The following is a 26470-nucleotide window of genomic DNA, read 5'->3' on the forward strand; positions in this document are numbered from 1 at the left end:
GACTGCTCACATGCATACGTAGAGCCAAACATTGTCAGTACAGCAATACTCACATGCTGCAGTGTGTGTTATGTGACGGAAGAGCGTTTGTTCCAAGTTTTGACAATCAGCTGGTCCGCAGGTTGAAGTTTTTTCATTTCTCCCCACTTATGTTTGCTCGCCAACTCTGCTTGCTGTCGTGCAAGTCTTTCCAAATCTTCATTCAGTGACTTGAGCTTATTCACCCACATGTCTGAGGCCTTCAGGTCAGCACCTTGTAGCTCAAAATACCTGATGGAGACACCGGGGATGTATCTCAGGTCGGCACTGTCCACTGCACATTCGTGTGGATGGGTGATGAATTTAAAAAATGACTGCACTCACGAAATTCTCCAGAGCGCGCTTTGAATGACTACAGGAGATTAGATGTGAAGCCCACTAGCTGCTAGAGATCAAGATGTTGAGCAGGGTCACTTGCTGTGCATGCATCTTTAAACTTTCCCAGTTTTTCAAAGTGTAGTAAACGACTTGTTTCAATGTCAGTGATGAAGAGTTCCAGCTTGTTTTCAAATGCAAGCACTGCTTGTTGAAGGGATAAGACTGTATTTCCAATGCCTTGCATTTTCACACTGAGCTGGTTCAGATGTTCAGTCATGTCCATGAGATAGTAGAACTTCAGGAGCCACTCAGTGTTAGCTAACTCAGGATGCTCGATGTTTTTCATTTCAAGAAAAGTCCAGATTTTGCTCAGACAAGCTGTGAAATGGCTGAGCATCTTCCCTCTTGACAACCAACACACACTGCAGAAGCAGACCAGGGTAATTATTCCCAACTTCATCCAGCAGCGTTTTAAACTGGCAATCATTTAAAGGTTGGGCAACAATAAACTTGACCACCCGAATGACCAGCAACATCACCTCACCAAGCTGCTCACCACACATCTGAGCACAAAGCGCCTCCTGATGTAGGATGCAGTGAAAACTTAGGATGGGTCTCTTTTCATGTTCACAAAGAAGCGCTACAAATCCTCTGTATTTCCCCACCATGCACGGAGCACCATCAGTACACACTGAAATAAGTTTATCCATCTGTAGATTTTTTTCTTTAGCGAACTCAGTGAAAGACTTGAATAAACCCTCCCCTCTTGTTGTCTCTTTCATAGGTAAAACAGCAAGACTTTCCTCACGTAGTGTGTCACCAACAGCATACCTTGCAATCACGCTGAACTGGGATAAATGGCTTACGTCTGTTGACTCATCCAAAGCAAGAGAAAAGAAGGGTGTTGCATTTATGGTCCTTCACTTGTATTGCCTCAATTTGATTTGCCATCATGATGGTACAATCGTGAACAGTTCTTACCAACAGAGGCATGTTTATATTCGTTTGATTATCTTGTCTTTATCTGAAAAGTCGTCAAAAAGTTCACTGGCAACATCAAGCATGAATGTTTTGGCATACTCCCCATCTGTGAATGGCTTTCCGTTTCTCACAATTGCTAAAGCACCAGCAAAGCTAGCCGAATTCCAGTCACTTGTTGGGTCCAAACACAGAGTTGCTGCTGACTAGCTTGCACTCTGCACAGTACCTCTTGACATGCTTTCTTCCTGCTGTCCCTCCCTGGATATTTCTATGCAAATGTAGTATGGTGTGTGTCGAAGTGTCACTTTATATTTGACTGTTTCATCGATGCAATTTTATCATTGCATATTAGACACACTGCAGAACCTGCTCTCTCCACAAAGGCGAATTCCTCTGTCCATTCCTGCTGAAAAGTATGATACTCCTCATCTTTTTTTCTTTTAGCCATCTTCTTTATCATAAGGGTTTCTTTCTTCATCATAAGGGTTTCTGCAATTAGCTAGCTGACTACTTGATTAAAAGGAGGGAAGTTTACTTCCTGACCTCACAACAACCCGTGTACCTTACGCATTATCCAATAAAAATTTGGTGTTGTCCCGGAGGACAGCTGTGATTGGCTCTAGCCACATGCAACCATGAACATGAGCGGTAGGAAATGAATGGATTGTAATACATGAGAATGTTTTATATCTTTAACGTTATTTTTTTATTATTATTAAAGATCTGTCTGTGAGCCAGATGCAGCTATCAAAAGAGCCACATCTGGCTCACGAGCCATAGGTTCCCAACCCCTGTTCTAGGGTCATCCCGAATGCATACCCCCTCCCCCATATTCTCCTCAACAGCTCCCTTACCCACCTCCCTATAGTGCCCTCCCCCCTTCCCTTCAGGTTTATCCCATCCTATCATCCCCTTTCCCTCTGTCCTCTTTTCCTATGGAGATTCCTCAAAAAATTAAAAATGGATCTGCCTTTTGACCCAGCCATCCCACTTTTAGGAATATACCCCAAGAACACCATATCACTGACTGAAGAAAAGAAATGCACCCCATGCTTATGGCAGCATTATTCACAATAGCGAAGATCTGGAAACAACCCAAGTGTCCGTCAGTGGACGAATGGATTAAAAAGCCATGGTACATATATACAATGGAATACTATGGGGCCATGAAAAAAAAAAGAAAATATTACCTTTTGCGACAACATGGATGGACCTGGAAACTATTATGTTGAGTGAAATAAACCAGGCAGAGAAAGAAAAATGTCATATGACCTCACTCATTTGAGGAATCCAAGGAACAATGAGAACTGAGGAACAGAACTGAGACAGAGGAGGGATCCGGCACCCTCTTAAAGTGACAGTGCACAGATCCCATTCTCAGCCACTTCCTCTGGGCTCCAGCAGAGGGAAGCTGAGCGGACTAGAGTTACAAGAGAGTTGTCTGCAGTTTGTGACACAGGGGGACAGCTACCAAAATCCCTGTGCAGAGTCACTCTCCCATTCCGCAGTCACCAGCATTCTAGGGCAGAGCACTCCCCTCCGTGCAACAACAGCCTGGTGGAAAGAAATCTGGCCCATGCTGAAGATACTAGGTCCTGATGAGGAGTCAGCCACCTTGGCCAGGGAGTAGAGGGCTGCACCGACGCAGAGGTGACAGTGCCTCAAGTTGTCTGGCTTTGAGGAAGGAGTCATTCCTCCCACTTTCCCGTGAATCTGACTGGAGCTTCTCCTCACAGGACACTCAGCAGAACCACCTTCCTGGCTGCCATAAGACCCACACTCCAGGCTCTAAAGCCCAACCCACTGGATCAAATGAGCAATTTGGCAGACAGGTAGAAAAAATACCCAATCAGAGCAGCAAAAAGAAAAAAGAACTAAAAATAATAAAAAGAGTTTAAAGGGCCTTTGGGATAACATGAAGAACAACAACATCCATATAATGGAGGTGCCAGAAGAAGAAGAGAGAGAGCAAGGGATCAAGAACCTATTTGAAGAAATAATGACCAAAATATTCCTTAACCAGGTGAAGGAAAAAGATACTCAAGTCCAGGAAGCACAGAAGGTCCCAAACGAATGAACCCAAAAGAAGCCACATCAAGACACATCATAATTAAAATGGCAAAGGCTAAAGACAAAGAGACAATCTTAAAAGCAGCAAAAGAAAGACAGTTAGTTACCTAAAGGGAGCTCCCATCAGACTGTCAACTGATTTCTCAACAGAAACATTGCAGGCCAGAAGGGATTTGCATGAATTCTCCAAAGTGATAAAAACCAAGGACCTACAACCAAGACTACTTACCCAGCAAGGCTATCATTTAAAATTAAAGGAGAAATAAAGATCTTCCCCCAGACAAAAAAAAAAAAAAAAACTAAAGGAGTTTTTAACACCAAACAAGTATTATAAGAAATGGTAAAGAGCCTGCTATAAAAATAAATACAGGGAAAAAAAGACAAAGGAACACAGTTAAAAGAAAAAAAAACGGCAATAAATATATATCTATCAATAATTACTTTAAATGAAAATAGCTTAAATGCTCCAATCAAAAGACCCATCCATATGCTGTCTACAAGAAACCCACCTCAGAACATGAGATACACACAAACTAGAAGGGAAGGAAAAAGATATTTCATGCAAATGGAATTTTAAAAACCTGAGTAGCAATACTTATATTTGACAAAATAGACTCTAAAACAAAGTCTATAGTTAGAGACAAAAAAGGACACTACATAATGATAAAGAGACAATCCAGTAACAGGAGATAATCTTTGTAAACGTTTACTCACCCAGTGTAGGAGCATATAAATATGTAAAGCAAATCTTGATGGACATAAAAGGTGATACTGACAGCAATACAGTCATAATAGGGAATTTTAACACCCCATCAACATCAATAGCTAGATCCTCCGGACAGAAAATGCGTAAGTAGATAGAGGCCTTAAATGACAGATTAAATCAGCTAGATTTAATTGATCTCTTCAGAGCATTTCACCCCAAAAAAGGAGAACACACATCATTTCTAAGTGCACATGAAACATTTTCTAGGATAGACCACATGTAAGGACACAAAACAAATGTCAATAAATTTAAGAAAATTGCAATCATATCAACCTCTTCTCTGACCATAATGGCATGAAATGAAAAATTAATCACAAGAAAAAACCCAAGAAGCACAAAAAGACATTGAGGCTAAACAATATGTTACTAAACAATGAATGGGTTAACAATGAGATCAAGGAAAAAATAAAAAATTTCCTTTAAACAAGTGAAAATGAGAACTAACAATGCAAAATTTATGGGACAAAGCAAAAGCAGTAAGAGGAAAATTTCCAGCATTACAGGCCTTCCTCATGAAACAAGCAAAGTCTCAAATGAATATCCTAAACTTACATTTAAAGTAAGTTGAAAAAGAACAACAAACAGACAAAGCCCAGGGTAAATAGAAGAAAGGAAATAATAAAGATCAAAGCATAAATAAATAAAATATAGACTAAAAAATACAAAAAAATCAATGAAATCAAGAGCTGGTTCTTTGAAAAAATAAACAAGATCAACATATCTATAACTAGACTCATCAAGAAAAAAGAGAAAACCTAAATATATAACATCAGATATGAAAGAGAAGTAACAACAGATAACAAAGGAATCCAAAGATTGTTAGAAAATGTTACGAACAAATATATGCCAAAAATTTGAACAATCTGAATGAAATCAATAAATCCCTAGAAACATACATTGTTCCAAAACTGAATCATGAAAAATCAGAGACTCTGAATAGATAGATTACAGTCAGTGAAATTGAAGCAGGTAATTAAAAAACTCCCAAGAAACAAAAGTACTAGACCAGATGGCTTCACAGATGAATTTTACCAAACAATCAAAGAATTAACACCTATCCTTCTCAAACTATTTCAAAAATTTCAAGAAGCAGGAAGGCTCCCAAGCTCATTTTATGAGGCCAGCATTATACCACTTCTAAAACCAGATAAAGACACTACAAGAAAGAAAACTATAGTTCAATATCCCTGATAAACATAAATGCTAAAATCCTGAACAAAATATTTAGCAAACTGGATCTAGCAATACATTAAGAAGGTCATATACTATGATTAAGTGGAAGTTATTCTGGGGATGTAAGGTTGGTACAACAAATGTAAATTAATAAATGTGATATACTATATAAACAAAATGTAGGATAAAAATCACATGATCATATCAATAGATGCAGAAAAAGCATTTGATAAAATTCAGCACCCATTTATGTTAAAAACTCTCAGCAAAATGTGAGTTGGGGGTACATACCTGCAGGTAATAAGGGAGGCCATATATGACAAATCCACAGCCAACATCATACTCAATGGGCAAAAATTACAAGTATTTCCCTTAAGATCAGGAACAAGGCAGAGATGTCCAATATCACCACTCCTTTTTTTTTTTTATTAAATTTAATGCAGTGACATTTATAAATCAGGGTACATATGTGGAGAGAAAACATCTCCAGATTATTTTGACATTTGATTGTGCTGTATACCTCTCCCCCAAAGTCAAATTGTCTTCTGTCACCTTCTATCTGGTTTTCTTTGTGCCCCTCCCCTCCCCCACCTCCTCTCTCCTTCCTTGCCCATTCCCTCACCCCCACCCCCCCAATCCCATTGCCATTACATTCTTGTTCATGTCTCTGAGTCTCATTTTTATGTCCCATCTATGTATGAATTCATATAACTAGTTCTTAGTTTTTTTCTGATTTACTTATTTCACTCCGTATAATGTTATCAAGGCCATTCCATGTTATTGTAAACAATTCTATGTCGTCATTTCTTATGGCTGAGTAGTATTCCATAATATATATGTACCATAAGCTTTTTAATCCACTCGTCCTTTGATGGACACTTGGGCTGTTTCCAGATCTTCACTATTGTGAACAATGCTGCCACAAACATGGGGGTACATTTCTCCTTTTGGAGCCATTCTATGGTGTTCTTGGGGTATATTCCTAAAAGTGGGATAGCTGGGTCAAAAGGCAGTTCGATTTTCAGTTTTTTGAGGAATCTCCATACTGTTTTTCACAGTGGCTGCACCAGTCTGCATTCCCACCAGCAGTGCAGGAGGGTTCCCTTTTCTTCACATCCTCGCCAGCACTTATTCTGTGTTGTTTTGTTGGTGTGAGGTGATATCTCATTGTGGTTTTAATTTGCATTTCTCTAATGATTAGTGATGTTGAGCATTTTTTCATATGCCTATTGGCCATCTGTATGTCCTCTTTGGAGAAGTGTCTATTCATTTCTTTTGCCCATTTTTGGATTGGATTGTTTGTCTTCCTGGTGTTGAGATTTACAAGTTCTTTATAAATTTTGGTTATTAACCTCTTATCAGACGTATTGTAAAATATATTCTCCCATTGTGTACTTTGTTTTTTTATTCTGTTCTTATTGTCTTTAGCTGTGCAAAAGCTTTTTAGTTTGATATAGTCCCATTTGTTTATCCTGTCTTTTATTTCACTTCCCCGTGAAGATAAATCAGCAAATATATTGCTCCGAGAGATGTCCGAGAGCTTACTGCCTATGGTTTCTTTTAAGTTGCTTATGGTTTCACGCCCTACATTTAAGTCTTTTATCCATTTTGAGTTTATTTTTGTGAGTGGTGTGAGCTGGTGATCTAGTTTCATTTTTTTGCAGGTAGCTGTCCAATTTTCCCAACACCATTTGTTAAAGAGGCTGTCTTTACTCCATTGTATTTCCTTACCTCCTTTGTCAAATATCAGTTGTGCATAGAGCTGTGGGTTTATTTCTGGGTTCTCTGTTCTGTTCCATTGATCTATATGCCTGTTCTTATGCCAGTACCAGGCTGTTTTGAGTACAATGGCCTTGTAGTATAACTTGATATCAGGAAGTGTGATACCTCCCACTTTATTCTTCTTTTTTAAGATTGCTGAGGCTATTCATGTGCTCTTTTGGTTCCATATAAATTTTTGGAATATGTGATCTATATCTTTGAAGTATGTCATTGGTATTTTAATTGGTATTGCATTGAATTTATAGATTGCTTTGGGTAATATAGACATTTTAATGATGTTTATTCTTCCTAACCATGAGCACGGTATATGCTTCCACTTGTTTGTATCTTCCTTGATTTCTTTTATCAATGCTTTGTAATTTTCCGAGTACAAGTCTTTAGTCTCCTTGGTTAAGTTTACTCCTAGGTACTTTATTTTTTTGGTTGTAATGGTAAAGGGGATTGATTCCTTGATTTCTCTTTCTGACAGTTCATTGTTAGTGCATAAAAATGCCTCAGATTTCTGAGTATTGATTTTGTATCCTGCCACCTTGCTGAATTCATTTATCAGGTCCAGTAGTTTTTTGACTGAGATTTTAGGGTTTTCTATATACAATATCATATCATCTGCAAATAATGATAGTTTTACTTCTTCTTTTCCAACTTGAATGCCTTTTATTTCTTCTTCTTGTCTGATTGCCGTGGGTAGGACTTCCAGGACTATGTTAAATAAGAGTGGTGAAAGGGGGCACCCCTGCCTTGTTCCTGATCTTAAGGGTATTGCTTTTAATTTTTGCCCATTGAGTATGATGTTTTTCATAGATGGATTTATCATGTTGAGGTATGTTCCCTGTATTCCCACTTTGCTGAGAGTTTTGATCATGAATGGGTGCTGGATTTTATCAAATGCTTTTTCTGCATCTATTAAAATTATCATGTGCTTTTCTCCTTCTTTTTGTTTATGTGATGAATCACATTGATTGCTTTACGAATATTGTACCAGCCTTGCCTCCCAAGAATAGATCCCACTTGATCATGGTGTATGATTTTTACCATATATTGTTGGATCCGGTTTGCTAATATTTTGTTGAGGATTTTAGCATCTATATTCATCAGAGATATTGGCCTATAATTTTCTTTCTTTTGTTGTCTTTGCCTGGTTTTGGAATCAGAATTATGCTCGCCTCATAAAAGGAGCTTGGAAGTCTTCCTTCCTCTTGAATTTTTTGAAATAGTTTGAGAAGGATAGGAGTTAGTTCTTCTTTGAATATTTGGTAGAATTCAGTTGTGAAGCCATCAGGCCCCGGACTTTTCTTTGTTGGGAGTTTTTTGATAACTGTTTCGATCTCATTTGGTGTAATTGGTCTGTTTAGGTTTTCTGATTCTTCCAGATTGATTTTTGGAAGATTGTATGTTTCAAGGAATTTGTCCATTTCATCTAGGTTGTCTAGTTTTTTGGCATACAGTTCTTCATAGTGTTTTCTTACAATATTTTGTATTTCTGTTGTGTCAGTTGTTATTTTTCCACTTTCACTTCTAATTTTATTTATTTGAGTCCTCTCTCTCTTTGTCTTGGTGAGTCTAGTTAAAGGTTCATCAATCTTGTTTACCTTTTCAAAGAACCAGCTCCTAGTTTCATTGATCCTTTGTATTGTTTCTTTAGCCTCTGTGTCATTTATTTCTGCTCTGATCTTTATTATTTCCTTCCTTCTACTACATTTGGGCTTTACTTGCTGTTCTTTTTCTAGTTCTTTTAGGTGCAGGGTTAAGTTGTTTATTTGAGCTTTTTCTAGCTTCTGAAAGTGTGCCTGTAGTGCTATGAACTTCCCTCTCAGTACTGCTTTTGCTGTGTCCCATAAATTTTGAGTTGTATGCTCATTGTCATTCGTTTCTAGGAATTTTTTTATTTCTTCTTTGATCTCATTCTTAATCCATTCGTTATTTAACAACCTGCTATTTAGTTTCCATGTGTTTGAAAAATTTTGAGCTTTTCTGTTGTGGTTCTTTTCTAATTTCATGCCGTTGTGATCGGAGAAAGTGCTTGATATGATTTTAATCTTCTTAAATTTCTTGAGACCACTTTTCTGCCCTAACATGTGGTCTATCCTAGAGAATGTACCATGAGCACTTGAAAAGAATGTATATTCTGCTGCTTTAGGGTGAAAGGTTCTGAAGATATCTATTAAATTGAGTTGATCTAGTGTGTCCAATAAGTCTGCTATTTCTTTGTTAATTTTCTTTCTTGAGGATCTATCTAGTGATGTTAGTGGGGTATTGAAATCCCCTACTATTATAGTATTGCTGTTGATCTCGCCCTTTAAATCCATCAAAGTCTGCTTTATATATTTTGGTGCTCCTATATTAGGTGCGTAGATATTTATAATAGGTATATCTTCCTGTTGGATTACTCCCTTTATCATTATTTAGTGGCTTTCTTTATCTCTTACTATATCCTGTGTTTTAAAGTCCAATTTGTCTGATATAAGTATTGCTACTGCAGCTTTATTTTCATTTCCATTTGCATGAAATGTTTTTTTCCATCCTTTTACCTTCAATCTTTGTGTATCTTTTGTTCTAAAGTGTGTCTCTTGTAGACACATATGTATGGGTCCTGTTTTCTTATCCATGCAGCTACCCTATGTCTTTTGATTGGATCATTTAATCCATTTATATTTAAGGTTATTATTGATATGTAGTTGTTTATTGCCATTTTATTTTTTAAAGCTGTATTCCTTTTTTGCTATATTCTTTTCCCACTTTGATCTGTTTATAACAGGCCCCTTAACATTTCCTGCAGCATTGGTTTAGTTGTAATGAATTCCTTGAGTTGTTTTTTGTCTGGGAAGCTTTTTATTTCTTTTTCGATTTTAAACGATAGCCTTGCTGGATAAAGTAGTCTTGGTTGTAGATTCTTGTTCTGCATTACTTTGAATATTTCTTGCCATTCCCTTCTGGCCTCAAGTGTTTCTGTTAAGAAGTCGGATGTCATCCTTATGGGGCTCCTTTGTAGGTGATAGCTTTTTTTTCTCTAGCAGCTTTTAATATTTTCTCTTTATTGCTTAGCTTTGGTATTTTAATTATGATGTGTCTTGGTATAGGTTTCTTTGGGTTTCTCTTTAACAGAGTCCTCTGTGCTTCTTGAACTTGTGAAAGTTTCTCCTGCATTAATTTAGGGAAGTTTTCAGCTATGATATGATTGAACAAAGTCTCTATCCCTTGTTCTTTTTCTTCTTCTTCAGGAACCCTTATGATGCAGATGTTATTTCTCTTCATGTTGTCACAGAGCTCTCTAAGAGTTTCCTCTGATTTTTTGAGTCTCTTCTTTTCTCTTCTCTGCTTTTATGCCTTCATTCCAGTTGTCCTCCAACTTGCTGATTTGATCCTCAGCTCTATCTATCCTGTTTTTAATTCCTTCCATTGTGGTCTTTATTTCTGATATTGTATTTGTCATCCCCGACTGATTCTTTTTTACTTGCTATTTCTTTATTTAGGTGTTCATAATGACCATCCATTGGTGTGCGAAGATCCCTAAGCATCCTTACAATCATTATTTTGAACTCCGCATCTGGAAGTTTGATTATTTCCATATCACTCAGTTCATCTCATGAAGGTGTCTCTTGTGGTTTCATTTGGATTGCACTTTTTTGTCTTCTCATTAGGTCTGTGTTTGGGTGTTTTGCTTATAGAGCTGGTTGAGTCTAGGCTTGGTGTTGTCTGCCTCCAGTTTTCAGTTGTGTTATTTCTAGGTCTTCTTGGGTTGGTATCGGCTATTATTTGTAATCCAATTTCGGATTTGGGCAGCTTTGAAGTCTTGAATTGTTTGTTTTCTTAACAGGTGATAGTCTTGTTTACTGATCTCAGCAGGGGGCTTCCTTGAATCTGTATCCAGGAATGTGATGGGTGTAACCTGAGACTCTGAAGGCCTCTTCCACCAACTAATCTCTCTGGGGGCAGGGTGTTTTCTCAGCTTCAGTAGGGGGAGGTGTATCTCAGATCCCCATGGAGACCTGAGTTACTTCCTCTCCTCCCCACTTCTTGTTTTCAGCTGTGTCTTGTTTTGCTGATTGGAGCTGGAGAGATATCTGGAGATCTCTGATCCAGAAGCAATTCAGTACTGTTTTGTGGGGAAGGATCAGTCCCTCCCCCAGCTATGGCTGCCTCCAGCATGAATGAGTCAGCTTTTTTTAGGTCATCTCTTGCATTCCTTAGCCCCTCACAGACTGTCCCTCTCTCTTTCCTTTCCACTTGGGAGATAAGCTGGTCTTTTCAACACACCTCACTCCCTGGTCGCCAGGCAAGTGGCTGTGAGCAATAATTTTTGCTCTTTTCTCTGGAGAGAGATCCCCTCTGGGCTCTCAGCCTCAACCCCTCACTCCATTCCTGTAAGCAGGGGAGATTCAGGTGCTCCCTACCAGGTTTGTTGTGGTTTCTTCTTTGCTCCTTGGTTTTTGAGAGCTGTTTTTGTAGTCCAGAGTTGGTTTTTCACACTGATTTTTCCTAAATTGATTTGTATTCCAGTTTGGTGGTGAGAGCTGGGCGTCTGTGTGTCCACCTACTCTGCTGCCATCTACAGGTCCTCATATCACCACTCTTATTCAATATAATACTGGAAGTCCTAGCCACAGTAATCATACAAGAAGAAATAAAAGAGACATCCAAATTGGAAAAGAAGTAATACTGTCATTATTTGCAGATGACATGATACTGTACATAGAAAACCCTAAAGAAGCCACAAAAAATATACTAGAACTAATAGATGTATTAGATGTATTAGATGTATTAGATGTAGTAGAAGTATACAAAATAAATACCCAGAAATCAGTTGCATTTTTATACACCAATAATGGACTATCAGAAAGGGAAACCAAGAAAACAACACCAGTCAGCCCTGGTCAGTTGGTTTAGTGGTAGAACATTAGCCCAGGGTGTGGATGTCCTGGGTTCAATTCCTGGTAAGGGCACACAGAAGAAGTGACCATTTGCTTCTCCACCCCTCCCCCTCTTCCTTCTCTCTCTCTCTATCTCTCTTCTCCTCCCACAGCTATGGTTCAGCTGGAGCAAGTTGGCCCCAGGTGCTGAGGATGACTCCATGGCCTCACCTCAGGTGCTACGTAGCTTGGTTGCTGAGCAATGGAGCAACAGCCCCAGATGGGCATAGCATCACCCCATAGGGGACTTTCCAGGTGGATCCTGGTCAGGGCACATATGGAGTCTGTCTCTCTGCCTCCCCATTTCTCACTTAAGGAAAAAAAGAAAACAATACCATTCACAATTGCTTTAAAAAATACCTAGGAATAAATTTAACCAAGGATGTAAAAGATATATACTCAGGAAATTATAAGATACTAAAGAAAAAAACTGAAGATACAAACAAGTGGAAGCATATACCATGTTCATGGATAAGAAGAATTAACATCATTAAAATGTCCATATCACCCAAAGAAATCTATAGATTTAATGTAATTTCCTATTAAAATAGCAATGGTGTAATTCACAGAACTAGAACAAATATTCCAAAAATTTATATGGAGCCACAAAAGACCCTGAATAGCCACAGCAATCTTGAGAAAGAAGAACAAAGATAGAGGAATCACACTACCTGATATCAAACTATACTACAAGGCCATAGTAATCAGAACAGCATGGTACTGGTATAAAACAGCCAGATCAATGGAACAGAACAGAGAGTGCAGAAATCAACCCATACCTTTAAGGACAATTCATATTTTACAAAGGAGGCAAGAACACACAAAGGGGTAAGGACAGTCTATTTATAAAATGGTATTGGGAAAATTGAACAGATACATGCAAAAAAAAACAAAACTAGACCTCCTTCTTAAACCATACACAAGAATAAACTCAAAATAGATTAAAGACTTAAACATTAGACACTAAAGCATAAAAATCCTAGAAGAAAACACAGAGATGTGTTGTAGAATTGGGCACCTGAAATCTATATAATTGTGTTAACTAGTGTCATCCTAATAAATTCAATTTAAGAAAAAAGAAATATAAGATCACTTTTAAAAAAATAAAAAAAGAATGCCCATGAGCACCTCTGTCAGTGCATACTTGAGCCCTACTGACTGGCCTTACTGAGCCAGAGACTGGCCACCAGTTAAGTATCTTTGCCAGGGCCATGTGCATGATGATGCCACTTAGTAAGAACTTTGGAGCCAGACAGTCTTCATACAGAATATCAAATGCACCATGACCTTGAACACATGATTGTACCTCTGAAGCCTCCCTTTTCCCATCTGTAAAGTGAGATAATAATAACTGCCATCAGGGCTGTTGATGAGGACGAAGGATGGGAACAGTTGTAAGGTGCCTGGCATCTCAAGGATGATCAAGCAATGGGAGCTGCTATTCCTTCACTCTTGCGAGGAAGAACTTCCCCCATAGAACCTCCCCATAGGAAGCCCAGAGAAAGAAAGGTCCCTTTCACAGGACAGCATCAGCCCAGGGTGTGATGGCCCAGGGTGCATGCTGACTGGGGTGGGGCACAGCCATTCTCTTAGGTGAGGCTGTTGCAGTTTGGCTCTGACAGGTGTGCCTACGCCTGACTCCATCCAGTGACATGAAGTCAATCCTGGGTTCCAGTGCCCTGGAAATGTCTGAAGTGAACCCAAGCCCTGAAGAGGAGATCAAGAGGGACAGGGACTGAGGGCCCTGGGGTGAGTCTGATGTAGTGAAGAGAAAAGGAAGCAGGTTAGAAACATAAGAACGGAGCACTTTTGAAGACTGGCAACAGAGAAACTCTGGCTCTCCGATTTGGAGGAGTCACCAACAAATGAAGCCAGTAGCACACATTTGCCTTCAGGGGCACCTGGAATGCATCCTTCCTCTGGAACAAAGAAAACTGGACTTTGAAGATCTGTAGAGAAGCTGGTAAAACCCAGAGGATCAAAACCTCGCCAGGACCGAGGAGGACTCACACAGGCTCTGAAGAACAGGGAGGTGGCAGTCATGTCCCTTCTCCCAAAGACGAGCGTCACCATCAGCAACTCAAGGTAAGTAAACGGTCACTGCACATGTCCCCAGCTGGCCCATGGGGACGTGGGCGTGGGCTAATAAGATGTGAGTTTATAGAGAAAAACCAAGAAAAGTGGGCCTCACAAGCAATGATTGTTGGATATACCTGCGAAATCATTAAAATAAGCCACCCTAGACTATTTCAGCTATATGAACACTAAGCCAAAGAAGAAACACAAATCATAAACAAATACATTAACGGCATCATAAACTTTGCATCTTCTAGAATGTGGCCATTAGAAACCGATCAGTTAATTTGAAAGCAGCCAGGGCCACAGTCCTGATGAAAGTAGGCACCAGGAAACACCTAAAGTCAGCTTTCTAAAAAGCCTACAAGCGTCATCACAAAGGCTGCCCTGGTCAGAGCTTCATGACTGAATTGTGAAAAGAGGGGATTCTTCAAGAAAGCTAAGACATGTGGTTCCAGCCACTCTTGGGCAATGCCTGCAGCATGGAGGAAGCCAGGGGTAATTAGTGAAGAGCTGATCAAGCCACCGGGAAACCGTGGTGCTGCCATTCCTTTCTGGGCCAAACCAGTAGACAAGCCAGTCAGTGGGAGAGATTTCCCATTCATTACCTTTAAATAATTAAAAAGATCTCACCCCCACCAATGGCATGGGGAATGTGCACATGCATACACACACACCTTTACACTCACATGTGCACATGCACACACTCTCAGACACTCACATGCATACTTATGCATATACATGTATCCACACACACTCACACACATGCATTCCTACATGCATATATGCTCACACACATACTCTGATGTACATACACTCACACACAATCACATAATACCCCTTCGGCCTCCTGCACGAAATGCAGGCCCTGTTGTCTCCTCATCCTTTGCCCTACCACCTCTGCACCACACTTTCTAACCACTCTAATCTATAGCCCCTGACCTGATTGGCTGCCTTCTCTTTCTCCACACATCGAACACCTGATACAACTTCTCTTTGTCTTTAGTCTCCCTTGTGAACTCAAGACTAGGTTCTTTCCCTGCTGTCCACCTGCTCCAGGTGAACATCTTGGCAGGTCAAGTCTCTCTGACCTTCTGTCTTGGCACAGAGGAGCCCTGGCATTCACCCCAAGTCAGAACCAAATCTAAAAGGCTTTCCCATGGGGCAGAGGGCTCAGTGAAGGCCACAGCCCTCACCACTCTGAGCTCTTACCTCATTGACAAAGACCCAGTGACTGTCCTTGGAAGCCAGGTTGGTCTCCACGGCCTGCAGAGAGAAAAAGAAAACAAGCATAAACAGAAGCAAGCCAGAAGCTGGCAGACACATAGGATGATTGTTGAGACAGGGTTTGATAAACATTGTTCTTGGAGAATATTTCCTCACAAAGCATACTGTCCCCTGGGGCCAGCTCTGGCTGCCTTAGCTACAAGACAAGTCATCTGAACACACATCTGACTTCCAGCTGTTTACAGGGCTCGCCTGCAGCAGCCCCGAGAACAGTTACAAGTCCCAGTTCCTCCAGGCATTGCAGAGCCCTGAGCCTGGGCACCCCTTCCCTCCCGGAGAGGCACTTAGAAGATGAGTGTCACCACTGCTCAAGGCAAGAGGATCAGAAACCTGGAAGAGCGGTTTATGGAGGCTTGTCCAACCAAGTTCAATGACACCCAAAAGACAGCAGCTCCCAGCAGAGGCTCTGCGCTGCCTTCTGTTCTATGGGACCCTTAAAACTGGCTCTTCCCATCCTGTGCAAGTCACGCCAGCCCTACCGCTCCCTCTCATAGTGCTTTGCTCTGTTTCCTTATAACACTGGCCATTTCTGTGCTTAAACAATTATCAGTTTATTCCCTCTTTTTTTGTTGTTATTAAATAAAGCACATTATTTTTAAGGTTCTTTTAATTGATTGATTTTTGGAGAAAAGAGAAAGAGAGAGAGAGAGAGAGAAGGAGAGGAGAAGCAGGAAACATCAACTCATAGTAGCTGCTTCCCGTATGTGCCTTGACGAGAAAGCCCAGGGTTTTGAATTGGCAACCTCAGCACTCCAGGTGGAAGCTTTATCCACTGCGCTGTCACAAGCCAGGCTATTTATTTCTTATTATCCATCTCCTTTCCTGTAGGGGTCTCCATGAGGTCAGGGGCCACATCTGTTTTGGTCACAGTTACATCCTAGGAACTTACACCAGAACCAGCACAGAGCGGATGATAGCAGGTGTTCAGTAAATGTTGCTGACCGTGTGAATGACGTGTCGGAGGACAACGCAGAGAGGGCCCAGTTACTCACATTGTTTCTCAGGTATTTCACGAGTGCTTTTTAGAAACAAGTGGAGAGAACTGAGAGCTTTCCAGCATGTTCTTGGGTAAAAATGCTCACATTTTGCATGTGCCAAGTACTTGCATAGTGCCAAACACTGTGCCAGGCCTTCTACGAGCCTGGCAGAGAGCTATCAAGCTGTAGTCCCCTCTTATTTTTACTTTCTTATATTTTTATAATGTAATTATTACTCTTTTCATTAGAAGAAAAATAAGAATGTTCAATATCATCCCATAACCCTGCCTCATTTGTTAAAAAATGTGCCAAAGTAGTAAATATGCCCCCATTATCCCTCAAAATTCACCTCCTAGAGAACATTTGAGTATTCTCATCCAGAAGCGTTTCATAACATCTGCAAGTACATAGCTAAATACACACATCAGACAGATTTCTTTTATTAGTATAAGATCATGAAATATACATCAGGATAAAACTGTCATTTTTTTGTGACAGAGACAGAGAGAGGGACAGATAGAGACAGACAGACAGGAAGGGAGGGAGATGAGAAGCATCAGCTCTTCATTGTGACACCTTAGTTGTTCATTGATTGCTTTCTCATATGTGACTTGACCAGAGGGCTACAGGAGAGTGAGTGACCCCTTGCTCGAGCCAACGACCTTGGTCTCAAGCTGGTGAGCTGTGTTTAAACCAGATGAGCCCGCGCTCAAGCTGGCGACCTTGGGGCTTCAAACCTGGGTCCTCCGCATCCCAGTCTGACGCTCTATCCACAGCACCATCGCCTGGTCAAGCAAAACTGTCATTATTTGATGTATTGATGTATTAAGAATAGCTTTCCTCATCAGTACATAGAAATGTGACTCATTCTCCTTAACAGATGAGAAACAGAGGGCTAAGGGGCTAGTCTCCCCAGGCACACAGCCACATGTGAGACTCAGGTCATAGCACTGTTATTACACAGGGTATTTTAGAACGTCACTTACATAAGCAAGGGACAAGCTTGCTGGCCAATACAACAAGCACATGGAAACAGGGTCTCAGAGTGCCAAGGCCAGCTCCAGCACCCCTCATCTCTACAGATAGCTCAGAACACTGAACTGACCACCAAGAGTTGGCACAGGGGCATTTCCTGGGCTATGACAGGGGGAAGAATACAGATGCCTTCTCCAGACTCTGAATAAGAGGACGCCAGCCCCCCGTGAAGACAAGTGTAGACAGGAGTGTGAACTGGCCTGGGTACCTCATGGGGCAATGTCCCGAAGACACCTTTTGCCCATTTTATAAACTCGGTAAACCAGTCCTTCTCCACAGAAGCCAAGAAGACTTCACATGCTTAGAAGGGGTGGAGAGGAGAAAGGACCTCAGGATGGAGTCACTGCCACCCAGCCCAGAGCCTCTCTCTTCTCAATACGCAGACTTTCATGAGTATCTTCAGAAGCTAGGAGGTGCAGGGAGAGGCTGGGAGGAACACATGGGCACATGGAGCGCTGCGGATACTCTGCAGCACACTGCTGGGATCTGCAGTGCCTCCTCCCCAGCACTCAGCGCTTCCTTAATTCTGACATGGAAGACATCAGTCACACGCTCATCAAACCTGTGCATGGCATGGAGCAGGGAGGAGGCTGTGACACCTCGGTAAGCCAGAGGACTGAACTCTATCTGAAAAGAAATGGTTTGTAAGGCTGATCTCAAAGTCCTAAACTTGGTTCCAGGACCAGAAAGGTAAATGAAACTTGAAAGCAATGGTGTTGAGTAAAGACCATGAAAAGGCAAGAAGCTACAGGTCTGTTCTGCTCTTTGAAGGATTGACTATTAAGCCACCTGCAAACTAGAGGACACTTGCAGACTGGAATCTGTCACAGAGTGGAACAGTGTAAATGAACAGCCAGTTAACAGTGACCAGGGTTGCTGAGAGGCCAGTTTTGGACAGGTGCCTATAAACACATAAAGAGCTGTCATGTGCAAGAGAAAGTGGAATTACTCTTTGCAGCCTTTGAGAGCTGATCTAGGACAAAGATCTCCAGGAATCAGGAAGGCAGATACCAGCTCAATGTAAGAAAGAACTTTCTGACTTTCGAAGTCATTCAAGATGGAATAGGTTGCCTCCGGAGTAGAGAGGTCTCGTGGGATGCCGAAGTGAAAGGCAAATAGTAATGCCCGGAAGGTAGTAAGTGTCGGCATGGAGACTGACACTGGGAGAGGCGTAAAGCTCTGTCATGCACCAACAGTCCGCAGCAGCGATTCTCAAGTCTGGCTGCATGTATGTTTCCCTGCAAACCTGGCCAGGAGCTTCCTGGGTATAACCTGAAACCTGCCCCCAAAGGCAAAGGGCAGGGAGAGACCAGAGAAAAGGGCAGGCCACTCCAGATTGGTAATAAGCAAGGAAAACTGACAAGGCTCGTCTTGAGTGGCTGCAGGACAAATAGTTTTCTGCTCCTGCTCCCCAGAAGCTTAAAAGTCTAGTTAGAGATCTTAAGTGGGTGCAGTTATGCACGTAGAGGACCTTAACTGTGTTCAGTCATATACCTACCCCAGATGGTCTCAGTGCCACATCATTATCTCAACAACATGTCGTTGGGCAGCTCCTAGAACTCGGAAGGCAAGCAGAACACACGTTCCACACTCGGGATGGAGCAGGAAGTCTCCAGCTGCCTGAGTTCAGCTCGCAGTTCAAACCAGTGGTCATGTCTTCTTGACCTTCCCCAATAATCTAAGAGCCTCCTAGGGAGCTTTTAGAAATGTGGGCCCCTGAGCCTCACTCCTTAGGAGTTCTAAATTCATTGAGAATGGGGATCCTGTGGTGTTTCAGAGCTCCAGCCCTCCCTCTTGGCCCTCAGGACTGGGAGCCCTGCCCCAGAAAGCACCGTGAATCTGAAGTGGTCCTCCTCGTGTTCCTGCAGGAACCAGCAGCACGGAGACCTGACTCAGTTGCGGTGCTTCCCAGAGAGGAGGTGGGAGCTCTGGCTACTCCAAGGAGTCTTCCCACCTGACCTCGGACTCATTCACAGAGAACACTGATGGAGAGGATTGATCAGAAAACTCCACAGGACAACTGGCCAACTTTCTTGCCCTACTTCCCTTCATCAATTAAGCATCAGCTCATTTGTTCAGCCTCTTTCCCCCACATGGAGATAAATAGCACTTGGCTGCAGCCTCTTCCAGAGAAAGCAACTCACATGGAAGCTGAGACGGATGGTGAAGAGGCGGGGCTCCTGCAGACTTAGCGGGAGCAGCCCTCCGTCCCTCCTAATTACTGGTCTGTGGGAAGAGCCCTAACTGCCCACAGCCCAGTGGGCAGTGTCCCTCCCAGCACCACATTCCCTTTTCATCCACCTTCCTCCGGGTTCTCAACCTTCCTCCAGGACCAGTCTGTGTCATTTCCTAAGGTGACAGGGGCCAGACACCGCCAGACAGCACCTCCGCCACTGCACAGCCCACACATCCCACTTTTACCCACAATGCCCCAGCAAGCCCGGTGGCATTCTCATGCCCATTTCAGACCGGGAACTCAGACCTGGATCCGAATTCATATTCTACACCGGTACCTCAGCTAGTACTTGGCAGAGGTTAGATTTGAACTCAGGTCCATCTGTGTCCAAAACCTGTGTTCTTTTCCTCAGTCATGCCAATGCCCAAAAGCATGAACAGCCATCAGCGAAAAGCATGCAAGCCTTCGACAGCCCCCAGCCTGGCCCTGGACCATGGAAACAAAATGATCTGTTTTCTCATAACTGACAAAACACCACGATGAGCAGTATTGCCTCCCTTCTCCAGGTTAACTTGTTCTCAGAAGTCTGAGGTCCTTATTTCACTTTTCTTTCTTTCTTTCTTTCTTTCTTTCTTCTTTCTTTCTTTCTTTCTTTCTTTCTTTCTTTCTTTCTTTCTTTCTTTCTTTCTTTCTTTCTTTCTTTCTTTCCTTTCTTTCCTTTCTTTCTTTCTTTCTTTTTCTTTCTTTCTCTTTCTTTCTTTCTTTCTTTCTTTTTCTTTCTTTCTCTTTCTTTCTTTCTTTTTCTTTCTTTCTCTTTCTTTCTTTCTTTCTTTCTTTCTTCTTTTGTCTTTCCCCTTCCCTCCCCCTCCTCCCTCCCTCCCTTCCTTCCTTGCTTTCCCTCCCTCCCTCCCTCCCTCCCTCCCTCCTTCCCTCCCTCCCCCTCCTCCCTCCCTCCCTTCCTTCCTTCCTTCCTTCCTTCCTTCCTTCCTTCCTTCCTTCCTTCCTTCCTTCCTTCCTTCCTTCCTTATTAAATGAGAGGCAGGGAGGCAGAGAGACAGACTCCCACATACACCCCAACCGGGATCCACCCAGCAAGCCCACTAAGGGAGATGCTTTGCTCCGTTCTCAGCAACCAAGCTCTTCTTAGCACCTGAGGCAAAAGCCATGGAGCCATCCTCAGCACCCGGGGCCAACTCATTCCAATTGAGCCATGGCTGCAGAAGAGGGAGGGAGAAAGAGGAAGGGAGGGAGAGAAGCAAGAGGGGGAGGGGTGGAGAAGCAAATGGATGCTTCTCCTGTGTGCCCTGACCAGCAATTGAACCCAGCACACCCACACAGCAGGCTGATGCTCCACCACTGAGCCAACCAGCCAGAGCCTCCATTTGTATTTCTTAAGTGTGGGCCTGTTTCACTTTATCTTGGCCTAAAGAAATAGTAATAGAGTGGGGGAGGGGACCTTCCCGTAGAAGACTTCCAGCCCCATTGCCAAGAATTTATCTTACAAAGTACAAATGCCACCAATTATTTATGTATGTGTTAACTGTAGGCCCCTTACCTAGGCACCTCTCCCCAACACTGGGAGACTGAGAGAATGAATGTTTGCCGACAACTAGCATCTTTTGAAAATCCCAGGTCTAACACTGCAGAACTTCCCCTGTGGGCCTGGCACTTTCCCACACTCAGACACAGAGAGAAGTTTAAAGATCCACCACTGCCTTTGTAATGCCATGCTCTTTAGGGACAGTGGCCTCTGCACAGTGTCACCCCTCTGAAGCTTGAGGGGGTTCAATGCCCCCATTTGCAAAGAAGAGGGGTAGCTGGCTGCAAGGCTATGGTTGATTTGAGGAGCTATTTACAAGGATATCAGAAAAACAGCCCCTCTGGGGCCTCAGTTTCAGAAGCTAGGCCAGAAGAACCACGGGGAAAGCGGGGAACGCGGAAAAAGCGTGGTCATCGCTGAGCTACCTCGAGCCACCCAGGCTCCCCAGAGCCCACCTTCCTGGGAAAGGAGCCTGGGAGTTAAGTTCGGCTACTTCTGCCTGCTCTGGCTGAACTCCAGAACCTCTCGGGCTTGCGGCCACAGGAAAACTGCCTCAACATTCTTCCCATTCTGTGGCTCCTACTTCTGGGCCCATCATGCCTCTAGATCCCATTAGGGGTCCCTAGAGGCCGTGTAGGTCTCTTTACCAGAGTCTTCCCAGGAAACAGCACCCCCCCCAGTGGGGATGATCTGTTCTCAACTCACCTATTGCTCTGCTGGGGATTCCTGGAAGCCCAGGGCTCTCACCCTTGGGGGAAGCAGGACACACAGCCACCTGAGCACGTGGACCTGCGGGGAGGGGGCATGGAGGGAGGAGTTGGTCGCTCGAGGAGGGTCTGGGAGAGGGAGACCTGAATCTGCCACCTGGGAGTCCAGGGAAGGTGCTGGCAGGAAAAGGCTGCAGGCGAGGGCTGGGTGAGGCCGGCGCAATGGCTGGCACAGAACAGGCCTGCCCCCCAGACCTGAACTAAGCCTCTGCCCATGATACCTCACCAAGTCCTAACAACAGTCACTGAGCCGAGCCTACAGAGGGAAACCTGCCCCAAGTCACCCCGCAAATTAGCGCAACCAGGCAGCACACGCAGTGCTTCAGGTGCCCAAGCCCGTGCGCATTCTAGGGCTCCGTGCCCACTCGGGGGCTGACAGAAGACACTTACATTACACATTTTTGCTAAATTTTTCATGCGAAAGCATGAACCAAGCTGGAAAGCAAAGCAGACAACGGTGAGGTGTGAATAGTGGCCCTGGAGAGCCCAGGAACTTCTATAAAGTTGGATCCTATGTTCTGGAGTTTCCCACCTTGCGCCCCCCACCTCCCAGAACTCCTGGGTTGGCTGCTCTTCTCGTTGCCAAAGGATTTCTGTATATGAGGAGAAGTCTCCAGTCCCTCCCTAAGCAGTGAGCTCCTCAGGGCTAAGGCTGGTCTAGTTATCATGCAGGCCCAAGCCCAGGCAAGAGAGTGAACTTCAAAAGATGTCTATGTTATGAACGAGTGGGTGGAGTTTCACTCCCACATATTTCCTGATGCTGAGCCTCAGGGAGACCAGGGACGTAAAGAGGAAACCCCACCCAGCGAACAAGGATACTGACATGCAGTCTTGCTGTGCACTGTACTGTCTTAACATAAACCCACACATGAGACCTGTGTCCTCGCTTTGAAAGGCACTTGATTTTCAGTTAACACTGTGCTATAAAGTTTCCCACACACCTGAACAACCTGAGAATAAAACAAAGTGAACTTGAAAGGTGGATACATGCAAGATATGGTGACATTTTGGAAGCTTTCAGGATATAACTGTTTCTTCATTTGTGCTGAGTGCTGAACCTCCCGACACAAGTCCCCATGTATCCTGCTTAACAGCATAGTAAGTTCTGGATGAGTTTGGTTAATGACATTTAAAAAGATATTACCATAACTGGAGAGAGAGTTCATCATTAGATTTTTTTTTTTTTTGGACACTGGATTTGGTCTCAGAAAAACTCTTCTGTTGCTATTGAGAAAAAGAGGGCATAATTGATTAACTACATGATAGAGCTGAACAATTTCTAGGAAATGAGGAGAACTCTCCAGCCTTAGTCCTAACTATTTACCAAATCTGAAATAAACACCACGCCGCCTTCCCACTCTGTGCTAAGGCCAGACGGGCCAGCTCACAGCCTCCAGGGAAGAAGAATCATTACAGATCATTTGTGGATTCTTCAGATAAAATAGAGGCAGGTCCCAGGGCTATGTGAGAAGTGCAATTTACTGTAATAAAAAGTGAGAATATGCTACATGTGGGCAATTTATGAAGAAACGTTAATATCAGCAGAAAAATGAAATGGGGTCTGCTCACAGGCACGAACCGTTTAATGAGATCAGCTCAGAGAAGTGAAGCCAGGCAGTGTTGATGATACCAACTGATGGATGCCGGGGCTATAACCAACGGTCCACAACTTCCCTGCCACCAAAGAGGGCCCTTCGTGTTCTCACTCTTATGGACACCCAGCTGTGTCCTGACGGAAGGCACTGGGAGCCGTGTCTCACAGGAAAAGGGCACTCCAGGCCCTCGGCCACACGGATGCTATGACACGATCCCCTTTGAGACCAAGACGTTAAACAGAACAAGTCACTTCCGAGCTAATTTGGTCTCAGACCAGAGTCACTTCCCACTCTGGTTTGGTGAGAGTGGCCACAACCTCTGCAGGGGGCTGCGGATGATGTCACAGCATGGTCCTCCAGGGGGCACCGAGTGCTCTCTGGGATAACAGACGGGTGGCCACACTGAGCCATTTCTCATACACCCAACTGTTCAGCTCCGGCTTCTAGAGATTTTCAAATACAAGCAAAGCAAAATCCAAAACTGATTAGAACCGTTTCCTTATCCCTCCCGTCAGGATCTGCACATTTATACTAGAGCTTGAGAAGGCATTGCCCACATCTCAAGACTGGCTCTGGGGACCCACAGAATTGGATGCTGCTCAGGAAGAGGGTGGGCACCATCTGGGGCAGAAAAGTCCCTCCCGGCACTGTGGGTCACATTAGGCTCCACAGGCCTGCCTCCATGCACGGCTGTCAGCCTCCGAGACGCAGACCCATGGTGGAACATCCCCCAGGAGAATGACCACATGCCCCGGCTGCACCATTCAAGCACCAGCATTCAAGGTGAGTTACCGTGACCCCTTTGCATCATCAAAACCAGCCGAGCACTTCTGCCCATGGGTCTAATGCCTTTTTCTTAGCCTAAATTGTTTTTAAAAGACAGAAACGTTTGAATTCTTTTTAAGGCAATAAAGTTGAAAGTAGCAATTCTTTACCTAGCTGATAAGAGCTGCTGGGGATAATTTATATTCTATTTTATGAGCCTGACTTTTTAGAGAATGGACTAGAAAGAAAAATATCTTCTTTTCAGTTCTGGAGACAAGAGCTGGAGGAGTTTCCTGGCTCAGGAATTGTCAGGAAAGGAGTCCTTGATCTGTGAAGGGGAAAGCCAGGAGTTCCCTGTGCTGGAGGGTGGGGTGGGGGTGGGGAGACGTGGGGGACATATAGCTGCTCCACTAGGCACTCAGCTTGGGACTCTGGCCCCACTGAAAATAACCAAGAGAGGCTAGAGCTGGAGCTCTGAGACCTTGGAGAATAAGGAGGATAAATGTTGCAAACTCAGTAGAAAGAGAAGAGGGGGAAAAATCTATCTGTTTTTCTTTAGAATCCACAGGATAAATTGCCATACAGGCTTCTCTCCAAGTACAAAGCCTCTATGCAGTCGGGACACAGACCTGAGCATGGCCAGCAGTTTATTTTTTGCCCAAAGCCCTCAGGATCCAAGAGTGAAGCCCACCAACCCAAGCTCGGCAGCTGGGGGGGGGGGGGGGAGAAGCAGAAGCCAAACCTGCATATGTTCTGTGCTCAGGGGTGCGGCCCACCAGCCCCCTCTCCATCCCCACTGGCCTGCCTCCACTGAGGCCGACCTTAGAAGGCCCTGCCCAGGGGATAGCATTGCTTATGAGATGCCTGTGGACACAGGACTTCTGGGCTCAGTACCTGCAGTGGAAAAGCAGTGAGACTCACCACCAGCCACGTCCTATAACCTGCCTTACTATCTGTCCCATGGGGCTCACGGGGGTCTCAGCCACTCCCTGGCATCCATTCAGCATAGACTTGGTGCTTCCTGACTCTGTTCTCTCTAGTACTGAGCTGGCTGTGGCTGACGAGTTCCTATTATGCTGGTGGGCAGTACAGCATCCCGAGAAAGGGCCCCTGGAACAAGTATTTGGCCTAGAAAGGACCCAGTCCCATAGGCCACCTGAGGAACTCACTACATCTAGAGAAAGAGCAAGGCATGAGGGAGGCCCAAGGCTCATCAACTTTGACAATTAATGGGATTATAAAGTCAAATAAGCAGGTATCACACTCAGAAAAAGCCATGAGCAGGTGGGATGGAGACAAGAGTGGGCTCTTGTCTTTAACAAGTTTTCCTGGGCTCCTGCAAGGTTTTTGGTGTCCTGAACAAGGCTGGATGTGCAGATGAGGCAGTCCAGGGCCCTGCTCTTGGGTAAACCCAGCCTACTGGGAAGACAGACCCTCAAACAGAGAGGGTTCTACAGGGAAGAGGGAGAACACACAGTGATCGTGATGTGTTCAGCAAATGAGGAACCAGATACCAAATTGTTCCTGAAGAGTAGAAGTCCCATGTTGGGGGTGGCTGATAGTGGAACAGTAGGGTCTTCCAGTCTAAGGAAACAGCATGGGTAAGCTTGGAGGTGAGCTAGGGCATTAGCTTGGGGGATATTAGATGAGTAACATCATACAAATAAGGATTTGATTCTAAAGTTATTAGATGAGGCAAAAATCAATTATAATAAAAATTAATAAAAATTTCTTATTGTAATAAAAAATGGATAAAGTATAGCACAGAAAATAAATTTGTATAAAGAACCCTGCATCTGTTCCTTTAATCTTTATTAATCAATGTTTCCTCGTGGTCCTCAATTAGAACTTTATTTTCTTCCCTGAGTATACTGAGGCACCCACTTACCCAGCCCTCAAACATCTTGCTCCTTGTCCTGTCCTTTCAGATCACTGTTCTATCCAGTCAGACCAGACAGCTTTGGAACCTCTTCCTGCTTTGAAAGTTAAGATGGGAAGTGCATGGTCCTATCCGCATCCCAGGGAGGCCAGACTGGCCAGGTGGAGCAGCCCTTGAGACTACACACATTCTTTTCAGCACATTCTCTCATTCTGTCCAGTTGCACCATGCCCATTGATGTTGGCAAGGCAGACATGGCATTGCCTAACCCATGCACCTGTCAGCTGCAGTTAAATGTGCATGTGAAGAGTCCACACTACTGGGTCATGCTGTGGCT

General features: G+C 43.5%; 1 protein-coding gene across 2 annotated transcripts in view; it reads right to left on the bottom strand.

Annotated features, from left to right (window-relative positions):
* Window positions 1-26470, bottom strand: part of GRID1 (glutamate ionotropic receptor delta type subunit 1) — an 840295-nt gene that overhangs the window by 319719 nt on the left and 494106 nt on the right. For both annotated transcript variants that reach the window (XM_066349531.1, XM_066349530.1), the window contains one exon: window positions 15325-15378. In XM_066349531.1, coding sequence (XP_066205628.1) covers window positions 15325-15378 — 54 coding nt within the window. The remainder of the gene's footprint in view (window positions 1-15324; window positions 15379-26470) is intronic.

The sequence above is a fragment of the Saccopteryx leptura genome, chromosome 9 (genome assembly GCF_036850995.1).
Source record: "Saccopteryx leptura isolate mSacLep1 chromosome 9, mSacLep1_pri_phased_curated, whole genome shotgun sequence".
NCBI lineage: Eukaryota > Metazoa > Chordata > Mammalia > Chiroptera > Emballonuridae > Saccopteryx > Saccopteryx leptura.